The sequence below is a fragment of the Haliotis rufescens genome, unplaced genomic scaffold (genome assembly GCF_023055435.1).
Source record: "Haliotis rufescens isolate VD_foot unplaced genomic scaffold, xgHalRufe1.0.p SCAF_20, whole genome shotgun sequence".
In the NCBI taxonomy this organism is placed as follows: domain Eukaryota; kingdom Metazoa; phylum Mollusca; class Gastropoda; order Lepetellida; family Haliotidae; genus Haliotis; species Haliotis rufescens.
The window spans coordinates 16,611,979-16,638,875 of record NW_025963891.1 but is presented as its reverse complement, the minus strand read 5'-3'; the positions used below and the strand labels follow the sequence as shown (position 1 = coordinate 16,638,875).

The following is a 26,897-nucleotide window of genomic DNA, read 5'->3' as shown; positions in this document are numbered from 1 at the left end:
ATTTGCCCCACATTTTCCAGGTGAGAAAAGATAACTTCGGATTCAATACTGTTCCCTGTTTTCTCTTTCCTTTTTTCTCATTCGCGACACTTGTTATTGGATCTAAATGGGAATAGTCTGCAGGACATACAACTTTAAAACTTATGTTAATATACACTGTATCATCACTGTTAATAGATAAGTGTAATCTCCACACACGTGACGCCCTCAGGGCCCTTTCCCACAAAGCTATCATGTAGCGCTGCGACAGTCGTAAGTCTATGTTAAAGTATAGGAGTTACGATCGTCTTAGCGCTACGATCGCTTTGTGAAGCGGGGACCCTCGTTTCGAAGTTTCTTTGGAACCCTCGCCTTCTGGGCCCCGTTCCACAAAGCCATCTTAGCGCTAAGGTGATCGTAAGTCCCATACTTTAACACTGGCTTACGATAGTCGTAACGCTAAGATCGCTTTGGGGAACGGTGCCCAGACACGTGTGAATATTAAGGAACCCTTCACACCTCGTTTGGGCGTGTATTGACATCAGCAATCTCTCTGTAAACAACAACCAAAGGTGGAACAGGAATGATCTAATCTCGTCTACCCTGTCAACCAATGCAGGGAGAAAAACTATACTGACGGATACACCCGATGCGAGCTGTATATATAATATGACACAAGCGTACATTGAAAACAGCTTCACTTGAACGTATAGCTGTCTGTGTTTCGTGGCGAGTCGGTGTGTTGACAGTCAGGCAACATGACGCTGGTGTTGGTTTCGACGCTTTTTTCTGTCATCATTGCGCTAGGTAAGGATATGGTATTTTGCCACACATTATAAATTATTCCTTGATCGTGATAGACAAATCTGTAAATGGTATGATATTGATATTAATTTAGTGCAGGGTCACATCATGTTTATCTTTACGAAATAATTATGTTTGTTTGTTGTTTAACGCCGCATTCAGCAATATTCCAGCTATATGACGGCGGTTTGTAAATAATCGAGTCTGGACCAGACAATCCAGTGATTTACATCATGAGCATCGATCAAAGTAATTGTGATCGATGACATGCATCAACCAAGTCAGCGAGCCTGATCACCCGATCCCGTTAGTTGACTCTTACGACTAGCATAGTCGCCTTTTACGGCAAGCATGGGTTGCTGAAAACCTATTCTACCCCGGATCTTCACGGGTCGATTTCTGTAGTGACATTAGTGAATGGTAATATATCCTAATCTTATGAAATTTTGAGATTGATGTGATAAAGAGACAGCTGACACTGTCAACGTTTTCCATTTTTATAGCTGTACATAATTATATTCTGTCAACAAATGGATTAAACTAATTCATGATTTTGCGCCTAATTGTTTGTTGTAAATATACTCACCGACAAAAGAAACGCGAATACCATACTTGTTGGTTATTATATGAAGAATTACCTATATTCAAGAGACATCAGATTGGTTCAATGCACAAACGAATATACTGTTATGTTGTGTGAACCGACGCTCATGAACGCATCACATGTGACGTCACAGATCCATGAAACGAGATGCACCATTTGTCTCATGCAGGATTAGCGTGTAAAGTTTGGAAATCACGTACAGCATATTGTAATAAGAATACAGACACTGTGGTAACACTTGACTGATTGTTTGTTTTGTCATTAAGTGGTACACACTGGAAACATCTCTTCTTAACGTACATACTTCTTTATATGTTTCTATGGTTCGCGTTTATTTTGGCGATGAGTATAGTTGATTGCATGTATTGATTTAACATACTTATCATTCTATACTTTTGAAAAAAAAGGCAGGATCGAGTAAATTCTGGAGCGTTTTTGCAATCTTGTTGATTGTCAATAAAATTTTATTTTGAATCAGTTGTTTATAGAACAAATTCCTGCATTTCCGTTTCATCTCAGCAATCTGCAACAACGCCCCAGTGTTTCGCAGTGGGAGATTCATGATAGTGCGTGAAGACACCGCGATAGGTGAGTGGTACAATGGTAATGTGGCCATTTAACCCTGGTGCCTCAGTCTGGATTCAGGGGGTCTCCTGGGGGTCTCCTGGGGGTCTTCTTGCGTGTTGATCGGTGCTTCTACCACTCACATATAGCTTCCGTCCAGATGCGTTTCTTTGTAGCTCGCCATGAAATTTTTGGTTATGGTGTCTTTAGTTGCCATATAGGGTGTCATATTAGATTAGCAGAAAAATATTGGGCAAGGTTATAGCCAATATTTTTTCTGCTAACCTAATATGGCACCGTATACGGCAACTAAAGACACCATAACGAATTTATTATGCCGAAAAGTTTACAATATTTGGTATCTTTGTTGCACTTGTCATGTCAGAACTTAAAAATTAACACTTACAACCTAAGACGTTAAGGGTCAAAGGGAGACTACTCTTCAAACCTCAGGGGCCATACCTTGTTGATAAATTTAACTTCATCATTGTTAAAGGGGCACTGATCTAACGCAATTCCCCGTACTGGTTGTTGCCTTTGTTATTGTTTTTCCCCCGTGAGTACCCGGATGATGCGCAACGCAACTGAGCGTGACCAGAGACTGGGCTACCGTCTGCAAGGACAGCTAAATAAACTTAGAGGTTGGAGGCAATATTTGTTTTACGCATTTTTGAACACTGATGCGTTAACTATGATCTATAAAGATTTCGACAAAGGTCGCATATTAATTAATTTCTTCAGCCTAAACAAACAGACAAAAAGAACGGCGGAGCTCATCGGATGTCATCATTTGGAAATACCCCAGATGGTTATAGTTTAATAATAATAAAAAGTATCCATGCAGTGAAAGCATTTTCGGTTTTCGGATTGCGTCGATAATACGATTACTACTCCCTTGTTGCCATCCACGTTTTCTGGTATAACCCTACACTTGTGTATTTGTCGTCATTCACTTGATGCTCAGTTAATGAATTTATTACAGGTACAAAGGTTCCCATTTGGCATTTATTGTGTCTGGGGTAATTATTCAATCTAAATCCAGGTTTGAAGTGAGGTGAAATGTGTGTTGTGTAATATGCACGTGGCAGCCCAGCAAGAGGTGAATGATCAGTTGATTTACTTTTTTTGTAAATCAACGGATCGTTCGTAGTCATCAAAGGATTAACAGAAAATACGTTGATTGATTAATCACTGTTATCTTGCACAGTGGATATGTCAAAAGTGAGTGTTTACATGTCTAGGTTTACTAAAACAAAGGGAATACACTCATATCATGGCGTGAAGTGCCGATGTAAAGACAACATACTTTGTTTAAAGGGTTAACTGATAATACGTTGATTGATTGCTCATTGTTATCTATCACTCAATGGATTTTTTAGGAACCGTGGACGTTATGAAAATAGTTGTCACGTAGGCTTTCTCAGCCGACCCTTGAGACTTGACACCTATGTGAAACACCTGAAACAATCTAAGTGATCAGTTGAGAAACGAACACGGGTTATAATATCCCGAAACGATATATATCTTTTAAAGTATTTGATTGTTACAGAGACACGTGACATCGAATAAGTTTCTTTGTACAGCTGCAGATGAGTGAGATATTGTTCCTTTGTGTGGATATTCACGGATACATTCCTCGAACAAGGAAGCGGCCTAAAATTATACACATAAATTTGGTAGGTTGTAATTATGGTATTTGCATTTTGTTTTCCTTCATTTGCTGTAGCATTGAACCGATTCGTTCTTGTTCCTCTATGTCTTGGTTGGGAAATTCTTCAATGCGCGATAGATGTTGTTTTCATAAGTCTTTTCCTTTGTAAGCGTGTATATATTACCGTCAATTTGTAAAATGTGATTCTCTCAGGCAATTTATAAAATGTGTAAATATTTCAGTCATTTTGACTGAAAAATCTGTCTAGATTGACTTAAATTGATTAAGACGATCAAAAGGGCCTACAAACGCCACAACAGATTATTATGTAGGATTTAGAAGCCAAACAACATAGAAATGTACTTTTCAACGTAACATTTTCAGTCTCTTGGTGATGACATTAAACATCAAAATGTTTGAAATTCGTTATCATAATAATACAGATGGAAATGTTTTTCAGTCACTTTGTAAAATAACTGAATATTTAGGCGTTTAATAAATTTGAAAATGTTACACATTTTGACAGTAAAGAAATATACACACTATAAAAAAAGCAATGCTCAGGTGAAATATTTACTTTGTGTTGCAAGTCAAAATAGTGTTAACGAAAATCGCAAAATTACCAAGCAAGTGACTTATCAAAACTTCGTCACCATTACCGATGTTACCCACAAAGATACCTACATTGCCTTATTATCTCGAAAACTGTATTTCATTTTGTTGGTCAATGTGACCATACGCTCTTATTACTACCCATAACAGTGACTAATGCGCTTACGAATGGCACAGCAGAGGTCGCGAACTAGTCTAGATTTCTGCTATACATCCGGGTACTCACAGGGGAAAAACAGTAAAAAAGGCAACAACTAGTCCCGGGGAATTGCTTTGGATCAGTGCCCCTTTAAAGTCACGAACGTGATCCACAAAACAACATTAACGTCCATGCACATCAACATTAATTATATTAAAACACAAAACCGTGTCGAATAACGATTTTCATACCAGATTTTTCATGTGAAATATGTGAGGTGGGTGTTGGAAGATCCAAAATGGCTGTTACTGTCGGCATATGGTCTCATCATGTGGGGTCAGTAGTTCTGCTCTCTGATTGGTCGATCTGACTTTGAGGCATAATAAAGCTAAATATTGCTTACTGTGGCCGAAAAGATATCCTCCAGACAGAATATTTCTCCTGTATTCCCCTATCAAGCTAACCGAGTGAAAGGCGACTAAACGATGCGATTAACGTAACGCACCTGTCAATCAAACCATTATGACTGACAAATCAGAAAGAGGGACTTGACACGATTTCAGAATCCACCGTCTTGACCGGCAACTTTAACCAGTCGTGCCTAAGCGTTTGTAAATGGTGATCATCACTGTGAATTTAATATATTTTTAATACATAATATTTTTCGAAAAATAATTCCCGACAAAGACAACTTGCACAAAGGTCTATCCATGTCAATTTCTTTACCGATTCACCGTAAAGTATTGTTTCGTAAGATTTTTTTATGAATACATACCGATACATGGATATAGGGGTCTATTTATATATTATAAGGTGCAACATTAATGGTATATTTAGCGGGTAAATGTTGCTTTAAGTCCAGCTATTCGCGGCTAACATTAATGGTAGAAACTTGATTCGTATAATAAGACGGTACATGTAAATACCCAATGAAGTCCGTGTTTTCTTGTCAGGGACCGTCATAGGAAAGCTGACGGCGGTAGATCCGGATGGGCCCGAGGACCTTGTGTTGAACATCACCGACGATGCTACTGCGGAATTGGTGAGGCTGGGCCCGATGACCGACATGCCGAACCACGGGAAGACCGCCGACATCATCCTCAACACTATACTCGACAGGGACTACGTAGGTTGTCATCCCGGCCTCGCTGTCGGAGAAGGCGCTTTTGACATGAAATATAGTTCATGCACCCACGGGATAGCATGACATATAGATCATGTACCTACAGGATAGCATGACATATATGTCATGCACCCACAAATACCGCGTGCATTTGTGCATAGCACAAACGTAATTAATCCGCAAAGGTCATAAATCAGGTGCAGTTAAGCAACGTACGTATGTTGGTGGCGGAGAGTAGTTTCATGGGTGATCGTGATCTTGATTCCTGGAAGATTCTAGGTCTTCGGTCCCGCCCCACACGGAAGCACGCGTGGGACTCCTTTAAATAGGCAATAATTTGAATTTGTTCGAAATATGATTCTGGGTACCAGATGGTGACCGTTAACCTTTTAGCGCTTCGCAAGCACCTTCGTTTGTATACTCCCCAAGGAGCGGAGAATGAGAATCAAGTGCACACTGATCCATTGACGGGGTAATAATGTAGCATCATGAGCATTCACTTTGTGAATGGAATTTTGTAAAAGAGTGAGTGAGTGAGTGAGTATCGTTTTACGCCGCTTTTAGCAATATTCCAGCAATATCACGGCGGGGGTCACCAGAAATGGGCTTCACACATTGTACCCATGTCAGGAATCGAACCCGGGTCTTCGGCGTGACGAGCGAACGCTTTAACCACTAGGCTACCCGACCGCCCTATTTGTTAAAGAACTATCACTCTTTCTCCACGCTCAATGGCAGTTGGGTAGCTCAGTTATACATAAAGGGCTTCGCACGTCAAGCCATACACAAGTGATTGATGATACGTTGCTTCCTACGGTATTAATTGTGCTAACGGTATTAATGCTCCCTGCGGTATTAATTGTGCTAACGGTATTAATGCTCCCTGCGGTATTAATTGTGCTAACTGCAAATGCCGGACCGAAACCCTCCCATTGATAAAATGTTCTAAATAGAAAAAGCACTCGTAAAATCTGTTTTGGGTACACTTTTCTGTTTCCATCTCGTGTGAGGTGAGGTGAAATGGGGTTTAGCGTCGCGTCCAAGATTATTGCACTTATATAGCGACGTGCATGCACACGTGTGTATGTGTGTGGCTGCTTGTACTAGTTCGGACTGATGCCGATTTATAGTGCAAGTCTACTGAGATACCATGCCGCAGTGTGACATGAATACCCCACTCCGAGCCGACCAGTCCTTGTTTTAGCCCCTTAATGCCGAGCGCCAGACAGGGTAACAACAAGTACCATATTTTAACGTCTTTTGGTATGACGCAACCGGGGATCGAACCCCGGACCTTGTGCTCTCCGGTTGGACGCTCTACCACAAAACCACGGAGGCGGTCCAATCTCGTATGGAAATGACACAATCTGTATCATGCAATATTCAGTTTTCTCATGAGGATGTATCATCTTGTAACACCGACTTAATTTTCATGATTGTTTCCTGTATAATGCCTAGTGGTTTACTCGGCCTCCTGTCTATGTTGCAACAGGCGTCCCCGACACGGAAACTGGTGTTCGTGGCAACCGACGGGGAAACCTCGGTAGGTATATTTGGAAAGCCCTTTTAGCCTAAGAACGCAAAACACGAGTTCGTATTGAAATGCAAATCAGACTGGATATTGTCGTGCAGTTGGTCCCGCCTTCTTGTCAGTATTTTCGTTGCAGACTACAGGGACAGTGACTCTCAACATCGACGACGTCAACGACAACGCCCCTCAGTTCACGCAGAAGTCGTACGCTGCCAGGATACCCTCGGTAGGTGTAGAGTTACATTAAGAAAATAACTACTACTATTGAAACTAATACTTCTGACAAACAAACAAACAAACAAACAAAAGCTATGATTACTACTGCTGCTACTGCTACTAGTATAACTACTGCTACTTCAACAAGAACTACTACTACTGCTACTCCTGCTGCTACTTCTACCACTGCTGCTGCTGCTACTACTACTACTACTACTACTACTACTACTACTACTACTACTACTACTACTACTACTACTACTACTACTACCACAACTGACCGCCTCCGTGGTCTAGTGGTAGAGCGTCCGCCCGGAGAGCGTAAGGTCCGGGGTTCGATCCCCGGCTGCGTCATACCAAAAGACGTTAAAAGATGGTACTTGTTGTTACTCTGTCTGTCGCTCGGCATTAAAGGGCTAAAACAAGGATTGGTCGGCTCGGAGTCAGTATACTGTGTCTGAGTGGGGTATTCGTGTTAAACTGCGGCATGGTATCTCAGTGAGCTAGCACTATAAATCGGCATCAGTCCGGGCTAGTACAAGCAGCCACACAAACACACACACGTACATGCACGTCGCTTTATAAGCGCAATTATCTTGGACGCGACGTTAAACCCCATTTCACCTCACCTCAGTACCACAACTGCTGCCCAGTCGTAATTCGCTGTGCAGAGTTGCGTCCCATGGGCACGTCAAAAACCTATGATTCGCCCTGATTATGTTTCTAGGTCTGTCAGCACCATACCCCGTCGCTCTATGGCTGAAAACATGCCGATGCGACGTTAAAGTTTAACGCCCTCACTCACTGTTCCTAGCGGCCAGCAAATAGTATCTCTGCCACAGACCTGCGCCATGTGACGATTCGTCACATCTTACAAAGTCCATTCAAGATATCGCATTTGCTTTTCATCCCTTTCATTTTTGACGACTCCGCACTTTTTGACCACTACCCGTGAAGATCCGGGGTAGAAAGGGTCTTCAGCAACCCATGCTTGTCTTGAGAGGCGACTATACTTGTCGGAAGAGGCGACTAACAGTATTGGGTGGTCGGGCTTGCTGACTTGGTTGGTGCACTTCATCGTATCCCAATTGCGTGGATAGATGCTAATGATGTCAATCACTGGATTTCTGGTCCAGACTCGATTATTTACAGACCGCCGACATACAGCTGGAATATTGCTGAGTGCGGCGTTAAACAACAAACAGCTACGATTACTACTGCTGCTACTACACAACAACAGCAACTACTGCTACTACTGCTGCTGCTACTACTACTACTACTACTACTACTACTACTACTACTACTACTACTGCTGCTGCTGCTGCTGCTGCTGCTGCTGCTGCTGCTGCTGCTACTACTACTACTACTACTACTGCTGCTACTACTACTACTACTACTGTTACTGCTGCTGCTGCTACTACTACTACTGCTGATGCTACTACTACTATTAGTACCACTGTTACTGCTGCTGCTACTACTACTGCTGCTACTACTACTACTGCTGCTACTACTACTGCTGCTACTGCTGCTACTACTACTACTACTGATACTACTACTGCTACTGCTGCTGCTGCTACTACTACTACTACTACTGCTACTGCTGCTGCTACTACTACTGTTACTGCTACTACTACTACTACTACTACTACTACTACTTCTACAGTCCCATTACTCATACTACTGATATACAGCTGTGTGGCAGATAATGGAGATGGTGTCGTTGTTGTTGCAGACCGCCGCTGTAGGCGTCATCGTCGCCATTACCACGGCTATCGACCCCGACATGTCGTACGGCGGGATCGTGCAGTACACAATGAATGTAAGCAACATCATCAATATTTTTCTTTTCGTTGTAAGGACCTGATCACATAAAACATAAACCGGCTGTGCTGTAATCAATGCAGAATGTGTTCATAAAATAGACTTGTCCGACATGGCCGAGGACGGATTCTATTCAGGGAGTCATTATTGAATACGGGTAAATGTTTTTTGTTTTATTAAAAGTTTGTACGGTTTATCACCATCCTTAAGGAGGCTGTACATTTTGTTGATATCTCATATAAGAAATAATCGATCCGTGGTCGTTGTTTATCGTATACAGTAAACCACGGTTATAACGAACACGCTTATAACGAACTGACGGATATAACGAACTTACGTTTTTGGTCCCGGTTATGCTGTATTTATGCTTATAACGAACTACGGTTATAACGAACTAAAATTAGTAGTCCCTTTGAGTTCATTATAACCGTAGTTTAATATATATATATAAATATATACATATATATATATAATGTTTTCGAAAACTCTGAACGGAGAAACTGAGTAGTCATGATGTTTATTTTACAGAATTTCTAATATAGAGAACTCACAGTTGTCCAATTCCCTGAAATCCGTAAAACATCTTGACGGAATGCGGATAAACATAGGCCTTTCTCACCGGAAAGCATGGTACTCGCTCCATACCCCAAGGGAGCTAAAAACAATACTCACCACTAATGAGAAGAAACAATAAAGCGCTATTAAAATATCTTATTACCATATCTGACTGACTACCGTTACACTCCCCCCGAAATTAGAATTAACCTAATTTACATTAAACAATGAGAAATGCTGATGTGGTATACATATAAACACAATGGTTTGGCTAACAATACAGTATTGCAAGTGCAGATAGGCAAGTGTCATACCCTGACAATAAACAAAGGTTAATGCTTTTTGTCAAAACACATAATCATACAAAATAATAAACATGAAATTACACATCAATGTGACAAAGTTTATAGTTCGGATCGGATTCGGAATCATCACTCACAAAGTTTATAGTTCGGATCGGATTCGGAATCATCACTCACAAAGTTCAATAGTTCGGATCGGATTCGGAATCATCACTCACAAAGTTCAATGAACCCGAAAATGAATTTAGCACGGTTCGGAACATGAATTTACACACATTTGAACACAGTTAGTTCTCTTTTTCTAAGAGAAGCACAAGTTTGTGAACTGGTCTCACAAAGTTTGATTCACCACAGTCTACTTTCACAGTTCTGACTAGACTATCTTCACTAAGGTACACTTCTGAGATGCGTCCAAGTTTCCAATGATTCCTTCGAATATTGTCGTCCTTGATTATCACGATGTCGTTTACAGAAAGATTTCTACATGGGGCAGTCCACTTCTGCCGCAACTGAAGACTTTGCAGATACTCTTTCCTCCAACGACTCCAGAATTCATTAGCAATGTATTGAACTCTGCGCCATCGCTTCCTGGAATACATGTCCTCCTTAATGAATGTTCCAGGTGGCAGAAGGATTACCTTAGACTTCATGGTAAGAAGGTTATTTGGTGTCAGAGGTTCTGGAGAGGACGGATCACACAGAGTGTCAACAGTCAAGGGTCTGCTGTTTACAATGGCAGCAGTTTCACACATCACAGTACGGAGGGATTCATCATCCAACTGTGATCCAAAGTCATGAAGTAAAGCAGATATGACGTTTCTTGCAGTTCTAATCTGCCTCTCCCAGACACCACCCATATGGCTTGCACATGGTGGGTTAAACTTGAACTCAAAGAAATCACAGTCTCTCTGCAATAGGAATTGTCTCAATTCTCTTTGATCAAGATTTGTTAGAACACCATACAGTTCGTTCTTTGCCCCTACAAAGTTAGTACCTTGATCGCATCGTAGTTGACGGATCGGACCACGCACTGACATAAAGCGTCTTAGGGCGTTGATAAATGAGTCTGTACTCATTGACACAACAGTCTCTATGTGTATTGCTCGGCAACACAGGCATGTGAACAGAACACCGAATCACTTTAACTCCTTTCTCCCTTCCTTTATATAAAAGGGTCCGAAACAGTCTACTGCACAGAATGAAAATGGAGGAGCTTCTTCTGTCCTATCAATGTGAAGATTTGACATCTTCTGGACTTGAGCCTTGCTCCTGAGTTTCCTACACGAAACACATTTCAAAATGTAGTAGGACACACCTGAGCTACAACCTATGATCCAGTATCCACTTGATCTGATCTGATTGAGTGTTAGACCTTTTCCCTGATGATGAACTTGTTCATGGCAATGGCGGATAACAAGTGTTGTTATGTGGTGCTTCTTTGGCAAGATAACAGGGTGCTTAAGGTTTTCACTAATCTGAGCACGTTTTAACCGTCCTCCAGCACGTAAGATCCCATTGCTGTCCAGGAATGGATCCAGACGATACAAGGCACTGACTGATTTCAGAAATGTGTTGCGTACAGTTGCCTTCTCGTTCTTGAATGTTCCTGTTTGATTCAAGGACTGAAGCACTTTCAGTTCTTCGCCGAATGCTTCTTCCTGAACCAACTTTAAGATTACAATCTCTGCTTGTTCAATATCTTTGACTTGCACTGAACCAGCTACTGATTCACAATCTCTTTGTTTACTTTTCCGAAGCTTTCGTTTCAGATTCAGACAGTGAGCAACAGCACGCTTGGCACGGAACCAGTCGGAGAAATATTCCAAGCGCTGAAGTATTGAGTACGGAGGGCTGTTCTCATCTGTCTCACAGGCAAGTACCACAGATTTCTTTCCTTTCATTTCAGGGTCATCAGCTGCCACGAAGTATTCGGAAGTAGAGTTTGGTGATGGAATCTCCTTTTCCCAAAGGAAGTCTGGGCCACTTAACCACTTGGATGTCAACAGTTTGTTGACGGTTAACCCTTTGGATGCACAATCAGCAGGGTTGTCAGATGAACTTACATGATGCCACTGTTTAGGTGACGTTTTGTCTCTGATCTGTTGGATACGATTGGCTACGTACACATGAAATCTGCGAGAGTCATTTGAGATGTAGCCCAACACTATTCGACTGTCAGTCCAGTAGAAGTTTTGCACTTCGCCGAGATCTAATTCATGAGTGAGGAATTGTCCAACTTTGACTGATGTAAGTGCAGCGGTTAGTTCCAATCTCGGAATTGGGACGGATTTGATTGGCGCAACCCGTGCCTTACCCATTATCAGAGAACAATGTACCTGTTCATGTTCATTCATTAATCGGAGGTAGGAGCACTGTCCATAACCGGTCATACTTGCGTCAGAGAAGTGTTGCAATTCTGTTGCAACAACATTCCCAAAGTCATGTGGTTTCACACATCTTGGAATTCTCAAATCATGAAGTGATTTCAAGTCTGTTTTCCAAGCATTCCATGCCTTGAGGATACCATCAGATACCGGAGTGTCCCAATCATACTGATCCTTACACAACTCCTGAAGAATCGCTTTACCTCGGAGAATAACTGGGGCTAGTAGTCCAATTGGATCAAAGATGGAACTAACCATTGACAATATTGTGCGTCTTGTGACAACTTTGTCCTGGTGACTGTCAAGTTGTATCTGAAACATGAAACAGTCCGATTCTGCACACCACTGTACTCCTAAAGCTCTTTCTGTTGGCAAGGCGTCACAATCAATCTCAACGTCCTGAACACCACTTACATGATCCTCAGGCGGTATAGCTGACATGACCTCCTTAGAGTTGGAGATGAACTTATGCAAATGAAGGCCTTTCATTGCACATACACTTCTGCTTTCATTAATGAGTGTCACTGCATCACAGGGTGTAGGAACAGAACACAATCCGTCGTCGACATAGAAGTCGTTCTTGATGAACTGTGCTGTGGCTGAACTTATGTCTGTCACATGGTCTGTCACTGTTTGCTTTAGTGCAAAGTTGGCACAGCCTGGGCTTGACACAGCACCGAAAAGATGCACTTTCATTCGGAATTCGACAACTTGATCCTCAACGTTCCCATTTCTCCACCAAAGGAACCTTAGATAGTCCCTGTGTTCCTTGTTGACAAAGAACTGGTGAAACATTTGTTTCACATCACACATCAACGCAACAGGTTCAAGCCTAAATCTGCAGAGCATGCCTAACAGATTATTGGTTAAGTCGGGTCCTTTCAGGAGACAGTCATTTAAGCACTTGCCATTATATCTGGCACTACAGTCGAAAACCACTCTGATTTTATTTGGCTTCTTAGGGTGATATACCCCATGATGCGGAATATACCATCTGTTACATGCATGTAATTCACCTACAGGAACTTCCTCTGCATGTCCACCTTTAATCATGGCATTTATAAAGGCGGAGTAGTCACTGTGGAACTTTGGATTTCTACGGAAACGTGATTTTAGTCCATCAAGTCTTTGAAATGCCATCCTCTTGTTATCTGGAAGCTCTGGAGTTCCAACCTTGAACGGAAGCGGCATTTCATAATGTCCTTCTGCTACATGAATGCCTTCTTCCATCTGTTTCATGAATATCCTATCATCATGAGAGATGTTGGAAGCATTGTAGTCATTCTCATTAAAGTCTACAGAGAACATGCGGATCACATCATTTGGAACAAACTGCTCCTTCACAGATGTTCTTTGAGATAGATGAACTTCGGACGGCGGACGTAGCTTGAGCGGAATTTCACATGACATCACTCTGTGACTGATGCCAATTGAATTGGAGTTCTCAATTTGTGATTGATCAATGATACCGACAACACCCCATCCCAGGTCGGTACGTTGTCCAAATGGCTGACCTTCCTGAACTGGTGCGATAACCTCACGAGGTATGAGTGCTTGTGGGCAATTATAGCCTATCAATAGACCGATGTCAACATCGTATGTTGGCTTCAATACATCACACAGTTGTCGTAAGTGTGACAATGCTTGCACTTTGTCGGGGGTCGGAATATGGTCCTTATTGGCTGGTATCACATCCCTTGAATATGTTCCAGGGAGAGCAATCCTGAACACATTGTCCATTCCTCGAACTTGAAGACCTCTGACCTTCTCGCTTCTGACATGTGCATTTGCTGAAGTCATTGTAGAGAGCAACAGATTAACTGGTGTACCTGTGACACCGAGTTTGTTGCACAAGTCTTTTAACACAAAAGTCGCATCGGATTGGGTATCCAGCAATGCATATGTCAACAGTTCATTTGACGGATTATCGGAATGAGATACCCACATGGGTAAAATCATGGAGCACTTATCCACAGAATTGCTTCCATTACTGAGATGGCTAATACCTTTCAGCTTTGTCCCCTCAGAAGGTTTAGGGAGATCACCATGTAACATAGTAGCATGAAGACGTGAGCATGTCTTACATGTTAGCCTGTTCTGACAAAACTTTGAAAGATGTCCTGGCTTGAGACATCCAAAGCACACTTGACTGTCTATGAAGAACTGTTTTCTTTCAATCAAAGGTTTAGACAACAATGTCTCACAATCATCAAGCTTGTGTTGACCTTTACAGAAAAGGCAAGTTTCAAATTTCACATTTGATTTCTTGTCTAATTTACCTGTGACAGTGCTTAGAGATGAATCTCTCAGATTTATGTCAAACACTGTACCATGTGGTCGTTTAGCTGTCTGATGCTGTGACGATGCACGAGTGTTCCGGGACTTGTTCTCATGTTTCAATTCCAAGGGAAAAGAAGTGACAGGATCACACATTATTTCTGCTTCCTTAGCAATGAAAGTCACAAATCTTGAGAATTTAGGAAATTCTGATGTCTGTTCCCTATATTCGGCGACTTTACGTCTCCAACAATTGAGGAGCCAATCAGGTAGCTTCTGAATAAGCTTACGATTTTCACGTTCATCATTTAGGATGTCTAGTGATCTGACGCTTGACATTGCTGTTTCACACTGTCTGAGAAAGTCTGCAAACTTACGTAATGCATTACCATCCCTTGCTGGTAGTTTCGGCCATGAATCTAGACGGTCACGAAACGCACCTCCAATAATGAAATGGTTTCCAAAACGTTCATCAAGCAATTTGATCGCCTCACTGAATGCATTCTCTGACGATAAAAGAAAAAATCCCTCGACAGCCTCTTTGGCTTGTCCGTCAAGATAGCGTTGCAAATAATAGATTTTTTCACCTTCAGGAATACCTCGCCTCCCTATGAGGACATTGAATGCACTTTTCCATTTTGGGTACATTAGAGGGTCCCCAGAGAAAGTTCCTGGCTCTGGTGGAGGTAAACGCCCAATGTTTATCTGATTTGCTAAGGCCTTGATTAAATCTTCATTCTGAGAGTTTTGACTGAACAGAACATTTTGCGAGTCTTGAACGTTTTTAATCGGAACAGATTCTATGTCTACATTCACAATGTCACTTTTGACACATGACTCATGTGGAGCTTTAATTTCACTTTGTGTCAGATTCTCAACCTGAACTGAGTCAATATAATCTGGTACAAACATGTTTTTTCCATCCGGACATAAAGCAGGAGAATGAACAGAATCCTCATTCACTTCACTTTCTAATTTCTCTACAGCTTCTAATTGTGCCATAGCCATAGATAATTTCATTTCAGTTTGACACCTTTCAAGCTCAGCTCTCTTTTGATTTTCAACTTCAAGAAATTTCAATTTAGTCTTTAATGCTGCAGCTTCGGCTGTAGCAGCAATTTTGGTCTCATACAGTTTTGACACATTAGACATTTTTGATGACTTAGTCTTTACAGATTTACATGATTTGCTGTCAGCGAATTTCCGTTCACTCAAACCAAATTCAAGTTCACACAGTTTATCACTCACGGATTTAATTAAATCAAAATGTTTTGATTCAATCTCGTCAAATTTTGCAAGCAAATGTTCATCAGAATAATTGAATTCAGTAAGTTTTCCATGTTCACTACACACAATTGCCATACGGTCTTCTAAACAATCACGAATTGAACGCAGTTCAGATATGTCCACACTGTCAGATACTAACTTCATGACACTACTCGCCTGCCGACGCCATGCAGATAGTGCAGATTTTAAACGTTTGACACATAGTTCAATCTTATAATCAGTGTATTCTTGTGTAGGTTTAGCCGCACGGCTACTTAAATCATCATCACAATTGTTCATATTGTCAATATTCAAATCCATGCTGACACTATTGAAATTCAACTTACTCCCGGTACACGTTCTTTCCACTCAATCGATGTTTTACTATAATGTTTTCGAAAACTCTGAACGGAGAAACTGAGTATTCATGATGTTTATTTTACAGAATTTCTAATATAGAGAACTCACAGTTGTCCAATTCCCTGAAATCCGTAAAACATCTTGACGGAATGCGGATAAACATAGGCCTTTCTCACCGGAAAGCATGGTACTCGCTCCATACCCCAAGGGAGCTAAAAACAATACTCACCACTAATGAGAAGAAACAATAAAGCACTATTAAAATATCTTATTACCATATCTGACTGACTACCCTTACAATATATATATATATATATATATATATATATATATATATATATATATATATATATATATATATATATATATATATATATACACACACACACACATATATATAGTAATAATTAAATTAGTTGACATGACACTACTTCATGTCCGTTATTCACTTATGGCCTGATGAGACTCGTACGTGGTACGAGTTGAAAGCGCTAGCCAATTAAAACTGTGTTCAATCTTACTCCACTTATTTAATTATTACTATATTGTGCCTGAGAGTTAGAACTTTACTGTGCTTTTATATATATATATATATATATAAACAAAAAAACACTGCAGGGAGAATATTCTCTCTGCAGTGTCTTGTGTGTAGGATAAAGCACGCCCGAATGTTTAAACCAAGGGGTGTGAGGGGTGTTAGGTGTTAGACCCGAGGTTTATCCCAAGGATAAGGGTTTTTAATATCATTAAACCAGAGTGTGTGTGTGTGTGTGTGCGTGCGTGCGTGCGTGCGTGCGTGCGTGCGTGCGTGCGTGTGTTTTATCAAACTTATAAACCGAAAAAAGGAACTTAAAACAACATTTATCAACATTTTTATGTTTCAAACATACTTTCCATGAACCTTAGGAAACAGACGTAAAATATCTGTTGCTGGCGTACAGTACTTTAAAAAGGCAATGTGATTCATCAGAGCCTCTGTAGCCTTGTTAATGAGGAACTGAAGAATAACGGACGTCAACAGTTTGTGTATAGGCCGGACACTTACGATAAAGGGAGACGATTTGGGGGAGGTAACTCTTGTATGACAATGGTTCCGTCAAAGTGTTAAGTTCAGTTCGGTGAAATATCAATTGTTATGTTCGCTGCAGTGAAAATATCACTTTTCCCAACTTCAGAAAACTCAGTCGTTCACACTAAAAGTAGTTCACAGTAATGTTATAGTGCAAGCGACTTTCTAAAGATTGTGTGTCTCCATTGTCTGTTTAATTTATACAGCAAACATTCGGCGTATCCCCTCTAATCGTAAGCTCTCTCCAGGCCCTTAATCTCCAGCGTTATCTATAAATGTCAGTTAACACCTCCTGTAACTTGGTCACTGACCATGCATCACATGATGTCATACCTCCTCCTACAAAACGGGTTCGAATCCCGGTTCGCCCCGATTATGTTTCTAGGTTTGTCAGCACCATACCCGTGCTCGTGGGTTTCACCGATGTGGTAAACGTCTGAGACCTGCATCACTTCGGGCTTTCCTCCCACATTAAGCTGACACGCCGTGATATAACTGGAATAATGTTAAAAGCGGCGTTAAACCCAACTCACTCACTCACACTCACTCCTACAAAACCTGACTGACATGATCACTGAGGGAGACGACCCAGACCATCAACAGAAGCGGACGGATTGTGCGGCTAGTCGTGGCGTCGGACAAGGCCGTTGCCTCACAACGACCACGTCCGACTTCCTGCCTGTGTGTGACAGAGCGGGCCCCCGCACCGGGACCATTAGCAGCTTGGTCCCAGTGCGTTTGTCACGTTTTCACTATTATGTACTTTGTGGACTGTTTTTCATCCATCTACAATAAACATGGCTGCTGTCTTTTCAAGCTCAAGCCCTGACTTCTGTCTTCGTGGTCCACACTAAGCTACCACCCGCGTGCGAAACACATGCTCTTGGACAGTAAGGTGACCTCTGAAGGACAAAAATTGCTGGGACTGAAATCAAAATATGGTCTATTGTCTCTCTACGTGAGGGATTGTCCGCCTTACGCGTAAACCACATCGAATCGGGAGTACAAGATCTGAGTTTAACGGTTCCGCTGTTATATATCGTGAAAAAACTATGTCCTGAAGCATTTATAAAATACCAGTATGTGTTTGTTTGCTTGGCATTCACATCCCTTGTCTACAGTCTGCACTGTGCATACATAGCGTGATCAGGTGTAAACGTAGCACGCAGGGGAACGGCTGGTTTTCGCCTCAGTCTGTTTGTTGTTTAACGCCGCACTCAGCAATATTCCAGCTATATGACAGCGGTCTGTAAATTAATCGACTCTGGACCAGACAATCAAGTGATTGACATCATGAGCATCGATCTACGCAATTGGGATACAATGACATGCATCAACCAATACAGCGAGCCTGACCACCCGATCCCGTTAGTCGCCTCTTACGACAAGCATAGTCGCTTTTTACGGCACGCATGGGTTGCTGAAGACTTATTCTACCCCAGGTCTTCACGTGTCTCGCACCTTAGTATCCACGCATCGCCGCCCCACAGGGAAGATTTGTCACTCCGGAAGAAAGCTCAGGGATGACACAAAATCTGAAACAAGTCTGCTTGTCAACTATCGGTGGTCAGCAAAACTGATGGTGGTTGAGATGAGTGAAGATGTTGAAAAAAATGTTACCAAACCACCATCTAAGACGTTCCAAGGACTTGACCTTTCTACACATTTTCACTTTTTACACCATTCGAATGTGACCTTGGGTCAAGGGGACGCAATTCAACTTGTAGAGTCATGTCAGGGTCCATCTTCCCGAGGCAAGAGCGTCCACAAGCCAAAGTCTTGTTTCCACCCTTGCCACATCAAGCCCACTTTCCCGTGCTAAATATGATTGGACTATCGCACACATCGATAGTCCAATCAGAGAACGTTTCACAAAATCAACATCCATAACTGATAAACCTTCGTATGAAAGTGATTTACAGCTGTCTTTGTTGACGAATGTCTTTTTCATCTTTTAACCACCCGCATTGTTACTAATCCAGTTTTCTTCATAAACTCATTTTACATTAATTTGTAATATTGACACTTCAATGATTAGTTGTTATTATTATTGTTACATCTTTCAGTGGACATCAAAGTGAAAATGACAACATTTCTATCTCTGTTATCACAAAATTAATGACCTACATGTAAACAATATAAAAGTAGTTTCAGTGAATATGTCTAAAACACTTTTTGAATCAGGGAAAATGTATAATACCTTAAAGTTTTAGGGATTATGTTTATTCCCCGAGTAATTAGACATTATATTCCCTGCACGTTTCAGGGATTATACATACATTATAAACCTCCAGTGATGCATGACCATTGTTACAAGAGGTTGTTCTTTTCTCCGAAAATCCCTCTGCCCACGGGATTCTCGAACTTTCGAGTGCTACAATTGAAATTTCAGAATTAAAGTTATGTCATGTAAACGAAAAAGCATCTTCATATCTGTCGGTTTATAAGTCAGATATAAACCTTCTCCTTCGCCTACGCCCCGCGGGCTTTTCCTTTGCCGGACTGCATTATTTTCACGGATAGCCCGCGGAATCGGTTTATATCCTATACGTAAACTACGGATATAACGAACTCAAAGGGACTACGAATTTTAGTTCGTTATAACCGTAGTTCGTTATAAGCATATATACAGCATAACTACAGCAAATAGTCGGGACCAAAAACGTAAGTTCGTTATATCCGTCAGCTCGTTATAAGCGTGTTCGTTATAACCGTGGTTTACTGTATTCTCTTTTTAGCCATATTCCCTGTATCATGACGTGTATTCATGTGGTTGAGGATTGGTGTATTTGTGCATAGTATGCCAAGGGTTGTTATTTTGTATACATGTATTTCTTTATTTCGCATTGACAGACCAAAGAGCTGTTTGCCTATCAAGCATTCGACGTGAATCTCTACACTGGCCTGATATCTCTAAAAATGCCTTTAGTCACACAAAAAGGACGAGATCTCCATTTGGTGGTGGTAGCAACAGTGAGTATATTTGCAGACCGTGCCAGGGTCAGGCTGAGATGAGTCGGGGAGGTGGGGTGGAGTAGGGTTGGGTGTGTGTGTGTTTGGGGTGGTCAGTGCGGGACCCCTTCCTCAGAGGCATTATGGTCACTTTGTTTAGATAACCTAGGTGAGGAGGTAAGGTGACATTGGGTTCAGGGTTCCCACAAAGCCATCGCAGCACGGAGACAATTGTAACTCACATACTTTAACACAGACTTACGACAGTCGTAGCGCTTCGGTCGCTTTGTGGAACGGGACCGGGTATTATAGCAATTATATAGCGACGTGCTTGCGTGTTTGGGTGTGGCCGCTTGTACTATTCCGGACTAATGCCGGTTTTGTATTGCTTGCCCGCCCGGACACTGTATACTGACTCCGAGCCGACCAGTCCTTGTTTTATCTTCTTAGTTCCGAGTGTCAGGCAGGGTAACACGTACCATCTATTACCGTCTTTTGGTATGACGCGATCCAAAGACATATTGTATATACGTCTTTGCGCGATCGGAGATCCAACCTCCGATCTTCCGCTCTCAAGCTGCAGCCATACGTTCTATCCACTGTACCAGATAGATAAAGGTTAAGATAAAGTTAATAATTTGGAGTTTGATATAACAGTCCCCGTAATGTAGCAGTCCTCCGATGTAGCCGTCTTCGTGATGTAGCAATCCCCCGATGTAGCAGTCCCCTGATGTAGTAATACCCCGATGCAGCAATCTCCCGATATAGCAGACCCGTGATGCAGCAGTCCCGTGATGTAGCAGTCCCCCGATGTAGCAGACCCCCGATGTAGCAGTCCTCCGATGTAGCAGTCCCCGTGATGTAGCAGTCCCCCGATGTAGCAGTCCTCCGATGTAGCAGTCCCCCCATGTAGTAATACCCCGATGTAGCAGTCCCCGTGATGTAGCAGTCCTCCGATGTAGCAGTCCCCGTGATGTAGCAGTCCCCCGATGTAGCAGTCCCCCCATGTAGCAGTCCCGTGATGTAGCATTCCCCGTGATGTAGCAGACCCCGTGATGTAGCAGACCCCGTGATGTAGCAGACCCCGTGATGTAGCAGTCCTCCGATGTAGCAGTCCCCGTGATGTAGCAGTCCCCCGATGTAGCAGTCCTCCGATGTAGAAGTCCCCCCATGTAGTAATACCCCGATGTAGCAGTCCCCGTGATGTAGCAGTCCTCCGATGTAGCAGTCCCCGTGATGTAGCAGACCCCGATGTAGCAGTCCCCCCATGTAGTAGTCCCGTGATGTAGCATTCCCCGTGATGTAGCATTCCCCGCGATGTAGCAGTCCCCGTGATGTAGCATTCCCCGTGATGTAGCAGTCCCGTGATGTAGCAGTCCCCCCATGTAGTAATACCCCAATGTAGCAGTCCCCGTGATGTAGCAGTCCTCCGATGTAACAGTCCACGTGATGTAGCAGTCCCCGTGATGTAGCAGTCCCGTGATGTAGCATTCCCCGTGATGTAGCAGTCCCCGTGATGTAGCAGTCCTCCGATAAAGCAGTCCCTCGTTGAGCAGTCCATCGATGTAGCAGTCCCCGTGATGTAGCATTCCCCGCGATGTAGCAGACCCCGTGATGTAGCAGTGTCCGGATGTAGCAGTCCCCGTGATGTAGCAGTCCCGTGATGTAGCAGTCCCCGTGATGTAGCATTCCCCGTGATGTAGCAGTCCCGTGATGTAGCAGTCCCCCATGTAGTAATACCTCGATGTAGCAGTCCCTCGTTGAGCAGTCCATCGATGTAGCAGTCCCCGTGATGTAGCATTCCCCGCGATGTAGCAGACCCCGTGATGTAGCAGTCCCCTGATGTAGCATTCCCCGTGATGTAGCATTCCCCGTGATGTAGCAGTCCCCGTGATGTAGCAGTCCCCGTGATGTAGCAGTCCCCGTGATGTAGCATTCCCCGTGATGTAGCAGTCCCCGTGATGTAGCAGACCCCGTGATGTAGCAGTCCCGTGATGTAGCAGTCCCCGTGATGTAGCATTCCCCGTGATGTAGCATTCCCCGTGATGTAGCATTCCCCGTGATGTAGCAGTCCCCGTGATGTAGCATTCCCCGTGATGTAGCAGTCCCCCTTATGTAGCAGTCCCCGTGATGTAGCAGTCCCCGGATGTAGCAGTCCCCGTGATGTAGCAGTCCCCGTGATGTAGCAGTCCCCCGGTGTAGCAGTCCCCGTGATGTAGCAGTCCCCCGATGTAGCAGTCCCCGGATGTAGCAGTCCCCGTGATGTAGCAGTCCCCGTGATGTAGCAGTCCCTCGATGTAGCAGTCCCCTTGATGTAGCAGTCCTCGTGATGTAGAAGTCCCCGTGATGTAGCAGTCCCCTGCTGTAGCAGTCCCCGTGATGTAGCAGTCCCCGTGATGTAGCAGTCCCGTGATGTAGCAGTCCCCGTGATGTAGAAGTCCCCGTGATGTAGCAGTCCCCCGATGTAGCAGTCCCCGTGATGTAGCAGTCCCCCGATGTAACAGTCCCCCGATGTAGCAGTCCCCCGATGTAGCAGTCCCCCGATGTAGCAGTCCCCCGATGTAGCAGTCCCCCGATGTAGCAGTCTCCGGATGTAGCAGTCCCCGGATGTAGCAGTCCCGTGATGTAACAGTCCCCCGATGTAGCAGTCCCCCGATGTAGCAGTCCCGTGATGTAACAGTCCCCCGATGTAGCAGCCCCCCGATGTAGCAGTCCCGTGATGTAGCAGCCCCCCGATGTAGCAGTCCCTCGATGTAGCAGTCCCCGTGATGTAGCAGTCCCCCGATGTAGCAGTTCCTACATTACATCAGAAATATCAACTTGGGAAAAGGACGCTGGGTGGTCTGGAGAAGGACGAAAGTGATACACTGTTTGTCACTTGGCCTGAAAATACACGTGGCATGTATTTAAAGTGATCATGGAGCTGATGTGTGTTATGCAATACATAAGAAGAATACTGATAGATGACAATAAGAATGTTGGTATCTTGTGTATCACCTTAAGCAAAACAACCTGGGGCCCAGTCGCCTGAAGCCTCCTAAAGTTTATAACTCACATAACGTAAAAAGCATAAAGATAACGCGAGACGATCGCTTTGTGAATCAGGGACAAGAACTGGCATGGCTGCTTCATGACTATGTCAAATCACACGATCGCGTTTTGAATTTTTTTAAATATAATATAATAATATTAATAATATATATTGCGCTATACACACATGGGCATGCTCAAAGCACACACAAGCTGCTCTGCAAGCGCTTATCAATCAGAACTGCTGAAAAGTTTCGCATTAAGAGTGCTTTGGGGATTTTCAGTAAAATCAACTTCCTTTTTATGAGTTCCATTATCAGTATATCATTATTTATCCTGATACGCACCCATTCAACCAGAATCATAAAGTTATTGATGATCATTCGCAATTCGCCCACATCCACGTGCCTCTGTGTCGCACTGGTATTATAGCATTCAAGGGATTTCATGATGTCATAGAAGTATATCCACAAAATCTTTAGTCAACTGAACACCTTGTTTCTCTATGACAAGTAAGTGAAATAAACTTGAGTAGCATGCAGAGATCAAGCACTTTCAGAAAAAAGGACTAATACCAAGAGCCATCCATGGAGATATGAGTACAACACTAGGGAAGAATGCCCCTTTCTTTGCCACCATAAAGTGAGTGAGTGAGTTGTGTTTAACGCCGCTTTTAACAGTATTCCAGTCATACCACGGCGTGTCAGCTTAATGTGGGAGGAAAGCCCCAAGAGATGCAGGTCTTAGACGTTTACCACTTTGGTGAAACCCACGAGCACGGGTATGGTGCTGACAAACCTAGAAACATAATCGGGGCGAACCGGGATTCGAACCAACAATCATAGGTTTCTGGCGTGCCCAGGGGACGCAACTCTGCACAGCGAATTGCGGCCCCTTAGACGACTGGGCCACCCGTGGAAGGCCTGTCACGTCACCAGAAATGATCCAGAGAATCCAGGAAATGGTGATGACCGACCGGAGAGTGATTGAACGTCATTTTGCTGGTTCACTAGGCATTTCCGATGAGACTGTACATGCCATTATCACAAAAAAACTTTGGCATTGAAGAAAGTATCAGCTCTAAAGCTTCCGAAGCTTCTGACAGCTGATCATAAACACACCAGGCACACTCCAGCTCTGTTTGAAGCTGACCCGGCAAGGTTCTTGCAACGATTTGTGACAATGGATGAAACCTGGGGTCGTCATCAATCAAATCAGTGGAAGAATTTGACATCATCACCTCCAAAGAAGGCAAAGACTGCCCCGTCAGTTGGAAAAGTTATGGCTCCCGTGTTCGGGGATGCCGAGGGTGTCATCATGGTGAACTATCTTTCATGAAGCCAGACAATAAACAGACATACAGATTTATTCAGTATGATGGGCCATATGACTTAACGTACAATTGACACTACAACAAAGAGTATTGTCAGTTCAATATACAGCAAGTGCATCTTCTTGAAACTGATATCAAAAGTAGCACTGAAATGATAAATATACATTTTGTGAATTGGTAACAATCATGAACAGGTCAGATTTACTTTCATTGTCAAGAATATAAGAAGCGTAGATTTTAAACTCCAATACTCGTTAATTCTAAATATGACGTGGAATTATTCTTCAATTTCACCTCTGTCGCAATCGATACCATTACCAACATCAATACCGTTAGATTTACGACACATATTTACATTGAAATTATGCAATTAAATTATAAATTTACAAAAAGATGTTATTAAAGATGCAATTTTGAGGCAATCGCGGGATGTGAGACTAAGAGATGTCGGAAGCTGAGAAAAGAAGTGCTCTTCCATCACTACAATGCGCCAGAACACAAATAAGTCACTCCCATGGCTACAATCAAGGAATGTGGCGTTGAACGTCTTCAGCACCCACCTCATTCTCCTGATCGGGCTCCCCCAGACTTCCATCTGTCCCCAAACATGAAGAACCTTTTGGACAGCCAAGAGAAGCTGCGAAACTGGGATAAAATCCTTCCAACATCTTTGGCAAGAGTGTATCAATGTAAAAGGGGATTATGTTAAAAAAATATGTCACTTTAATGTCTTTAGGTAAAATCCTTCAAAGTGAGCCTTATAACTTATCATTCAAACCTCGTAGCATATGTTTGCTGACATTTATTTTCAGGACGGCGGCGGGCTGCAGTCTGCGGTTAACGTCACGATCTCCGTCGTATGACTCCGGCCACCGTCGACATCGAGCTGTGTGAGGACACGAAACATCAACCAAATTAACTGTTTTTATCATGAACAAACATTTCTATGTAGTCGTCGCGCATCAACAGAATGACCTAATGATAACAATAAACCGAATTGTGAACTAATTATGTCTGTAATGTATGTAATTATATCATATACGACTCATGTTAAACCTGTTCGCCTACATGCTACACCTCTAGTGAGTGAGTGAGTGAGTGAGTGAGTGAGTGAGTATGGTTTTACGCCGCTTTTAGCAATATTCCAGCAATGTCACGGCGGGGGACACCAGAAATGGGCTTCACACATTGTACCCATGTTGGGAATCGAACCCGGGTCTTCGGCGTGACGAGCGAACGCTTTAACCACTAGGCTACCCGACCTCCCCCTACACATCTAGGTGCATGTGACTCAAATGACGCATGTGCTTCAACAAGATAATGATACATGTAGAGTCATAGGTCATGGTTGTCAAGCTGATGTTAAGTGCACGACGTAGCATGTCAGTTGCAGATTATGCGACTTTGACATTCGTTACTAATTGAGGTATTGTGGGTTATAGAGAGATGCGAATGACAACAGATGCAAGGGGCGGTTGGGGGGAGAGGCGGGGTGGGGTGGGGTGGGAGAGGCGGGGCAGTAATTTAGTTGACTCTTTACCCTCGTATACTGGGGGTGTACACGTATACTGTTTCGTTACTGAGTCATTCTTCTGAGTGTATGTACTTGGTGTTCTTGTTGGGCTTTATGAAAATTAATCTGCACTCAGTGTCTTGTCCGCTGGGAGAAATGTATCAGAATGTAAAGTATCATATAGCACTGATCATTAGAATCAGGAATATGGTTATACTATCATATAACATAATGTAACGTCATGTGCGACGGGGTGGAGTAGGTCTTCAGCAACCCATGCTTGCCGTTAAAAGCGACTATGTTTGTCGTAAGAGGCGACTAACGGGATCGGGCTTGCTGACTTGGTTGATGCATGTCATTGTATCCCAATTGCCTGGATCGATGCTCATGATGTTAATCACTGGATTGTCTGGTCCAGACTCGATTAATTTACAGACCGCCGTCATACAGCTGGAATATTGCTGAGTGCGGCGTTAAACAACAAACAAACTAACTAAGGCGAAAACCAGCCATTCCCCTGCGTGCTACGTTTACACCTGAGCACGCTATGTATGCACCGTGCAGACTGTGCACAAGGGATGTGAATGCCAAGCAAATAAACACATACTGATATTTCCTCTATCAGCCATACAGCTGGAATATTGCTGAGTGCGGCGTAAACAACAAACAAATCATAAGCGACGGGTAGCTCTGTGGTACTCGGCGATGCAGTCCGCTATGCCGAGTTGTAGTCGTGTCAGGAACCTAGTAAAGGGTTCGAATCCTAAAGTAAGACCATCATGCATCACGCTTGTGTCTACGGGTTTCGCCAA

General features: G+C 43.0%; 1 protein-coding gene across 1 annotated transcript; it reads left to right on the top strand.

Moving 5' to 3' along the window:
• Window positions 1-264: 264 nt before the first annotated feature.
• LOC124133839 (cadherin-related family member 1-like) lies at window positions 265-25,580 on the top strand. Its single transcript, XM_046498418.2, has 8 exons — window positions 265-786; window positions 1,907-1,975; window positions 5,307-5,479; window positions 6,969-7,019; window positions 7,144-7,233; window positions 8,956-9,042; window positions 20,111-20,230; window positions 25,385-25,580. Exons 1-8 carry the CDS (start codon window positions 738-740, stop codon window positions 25,433-25,435), a joined length of 690 nt encoding a protein of 229 aa, XP_046354374.2. The 5' UTR covers window positions 265-737; the 3' UTR covers window positions 25,436-25,580.
• Window positions 25,581-26,897: the final 1,317 nt, after the last annotated feature.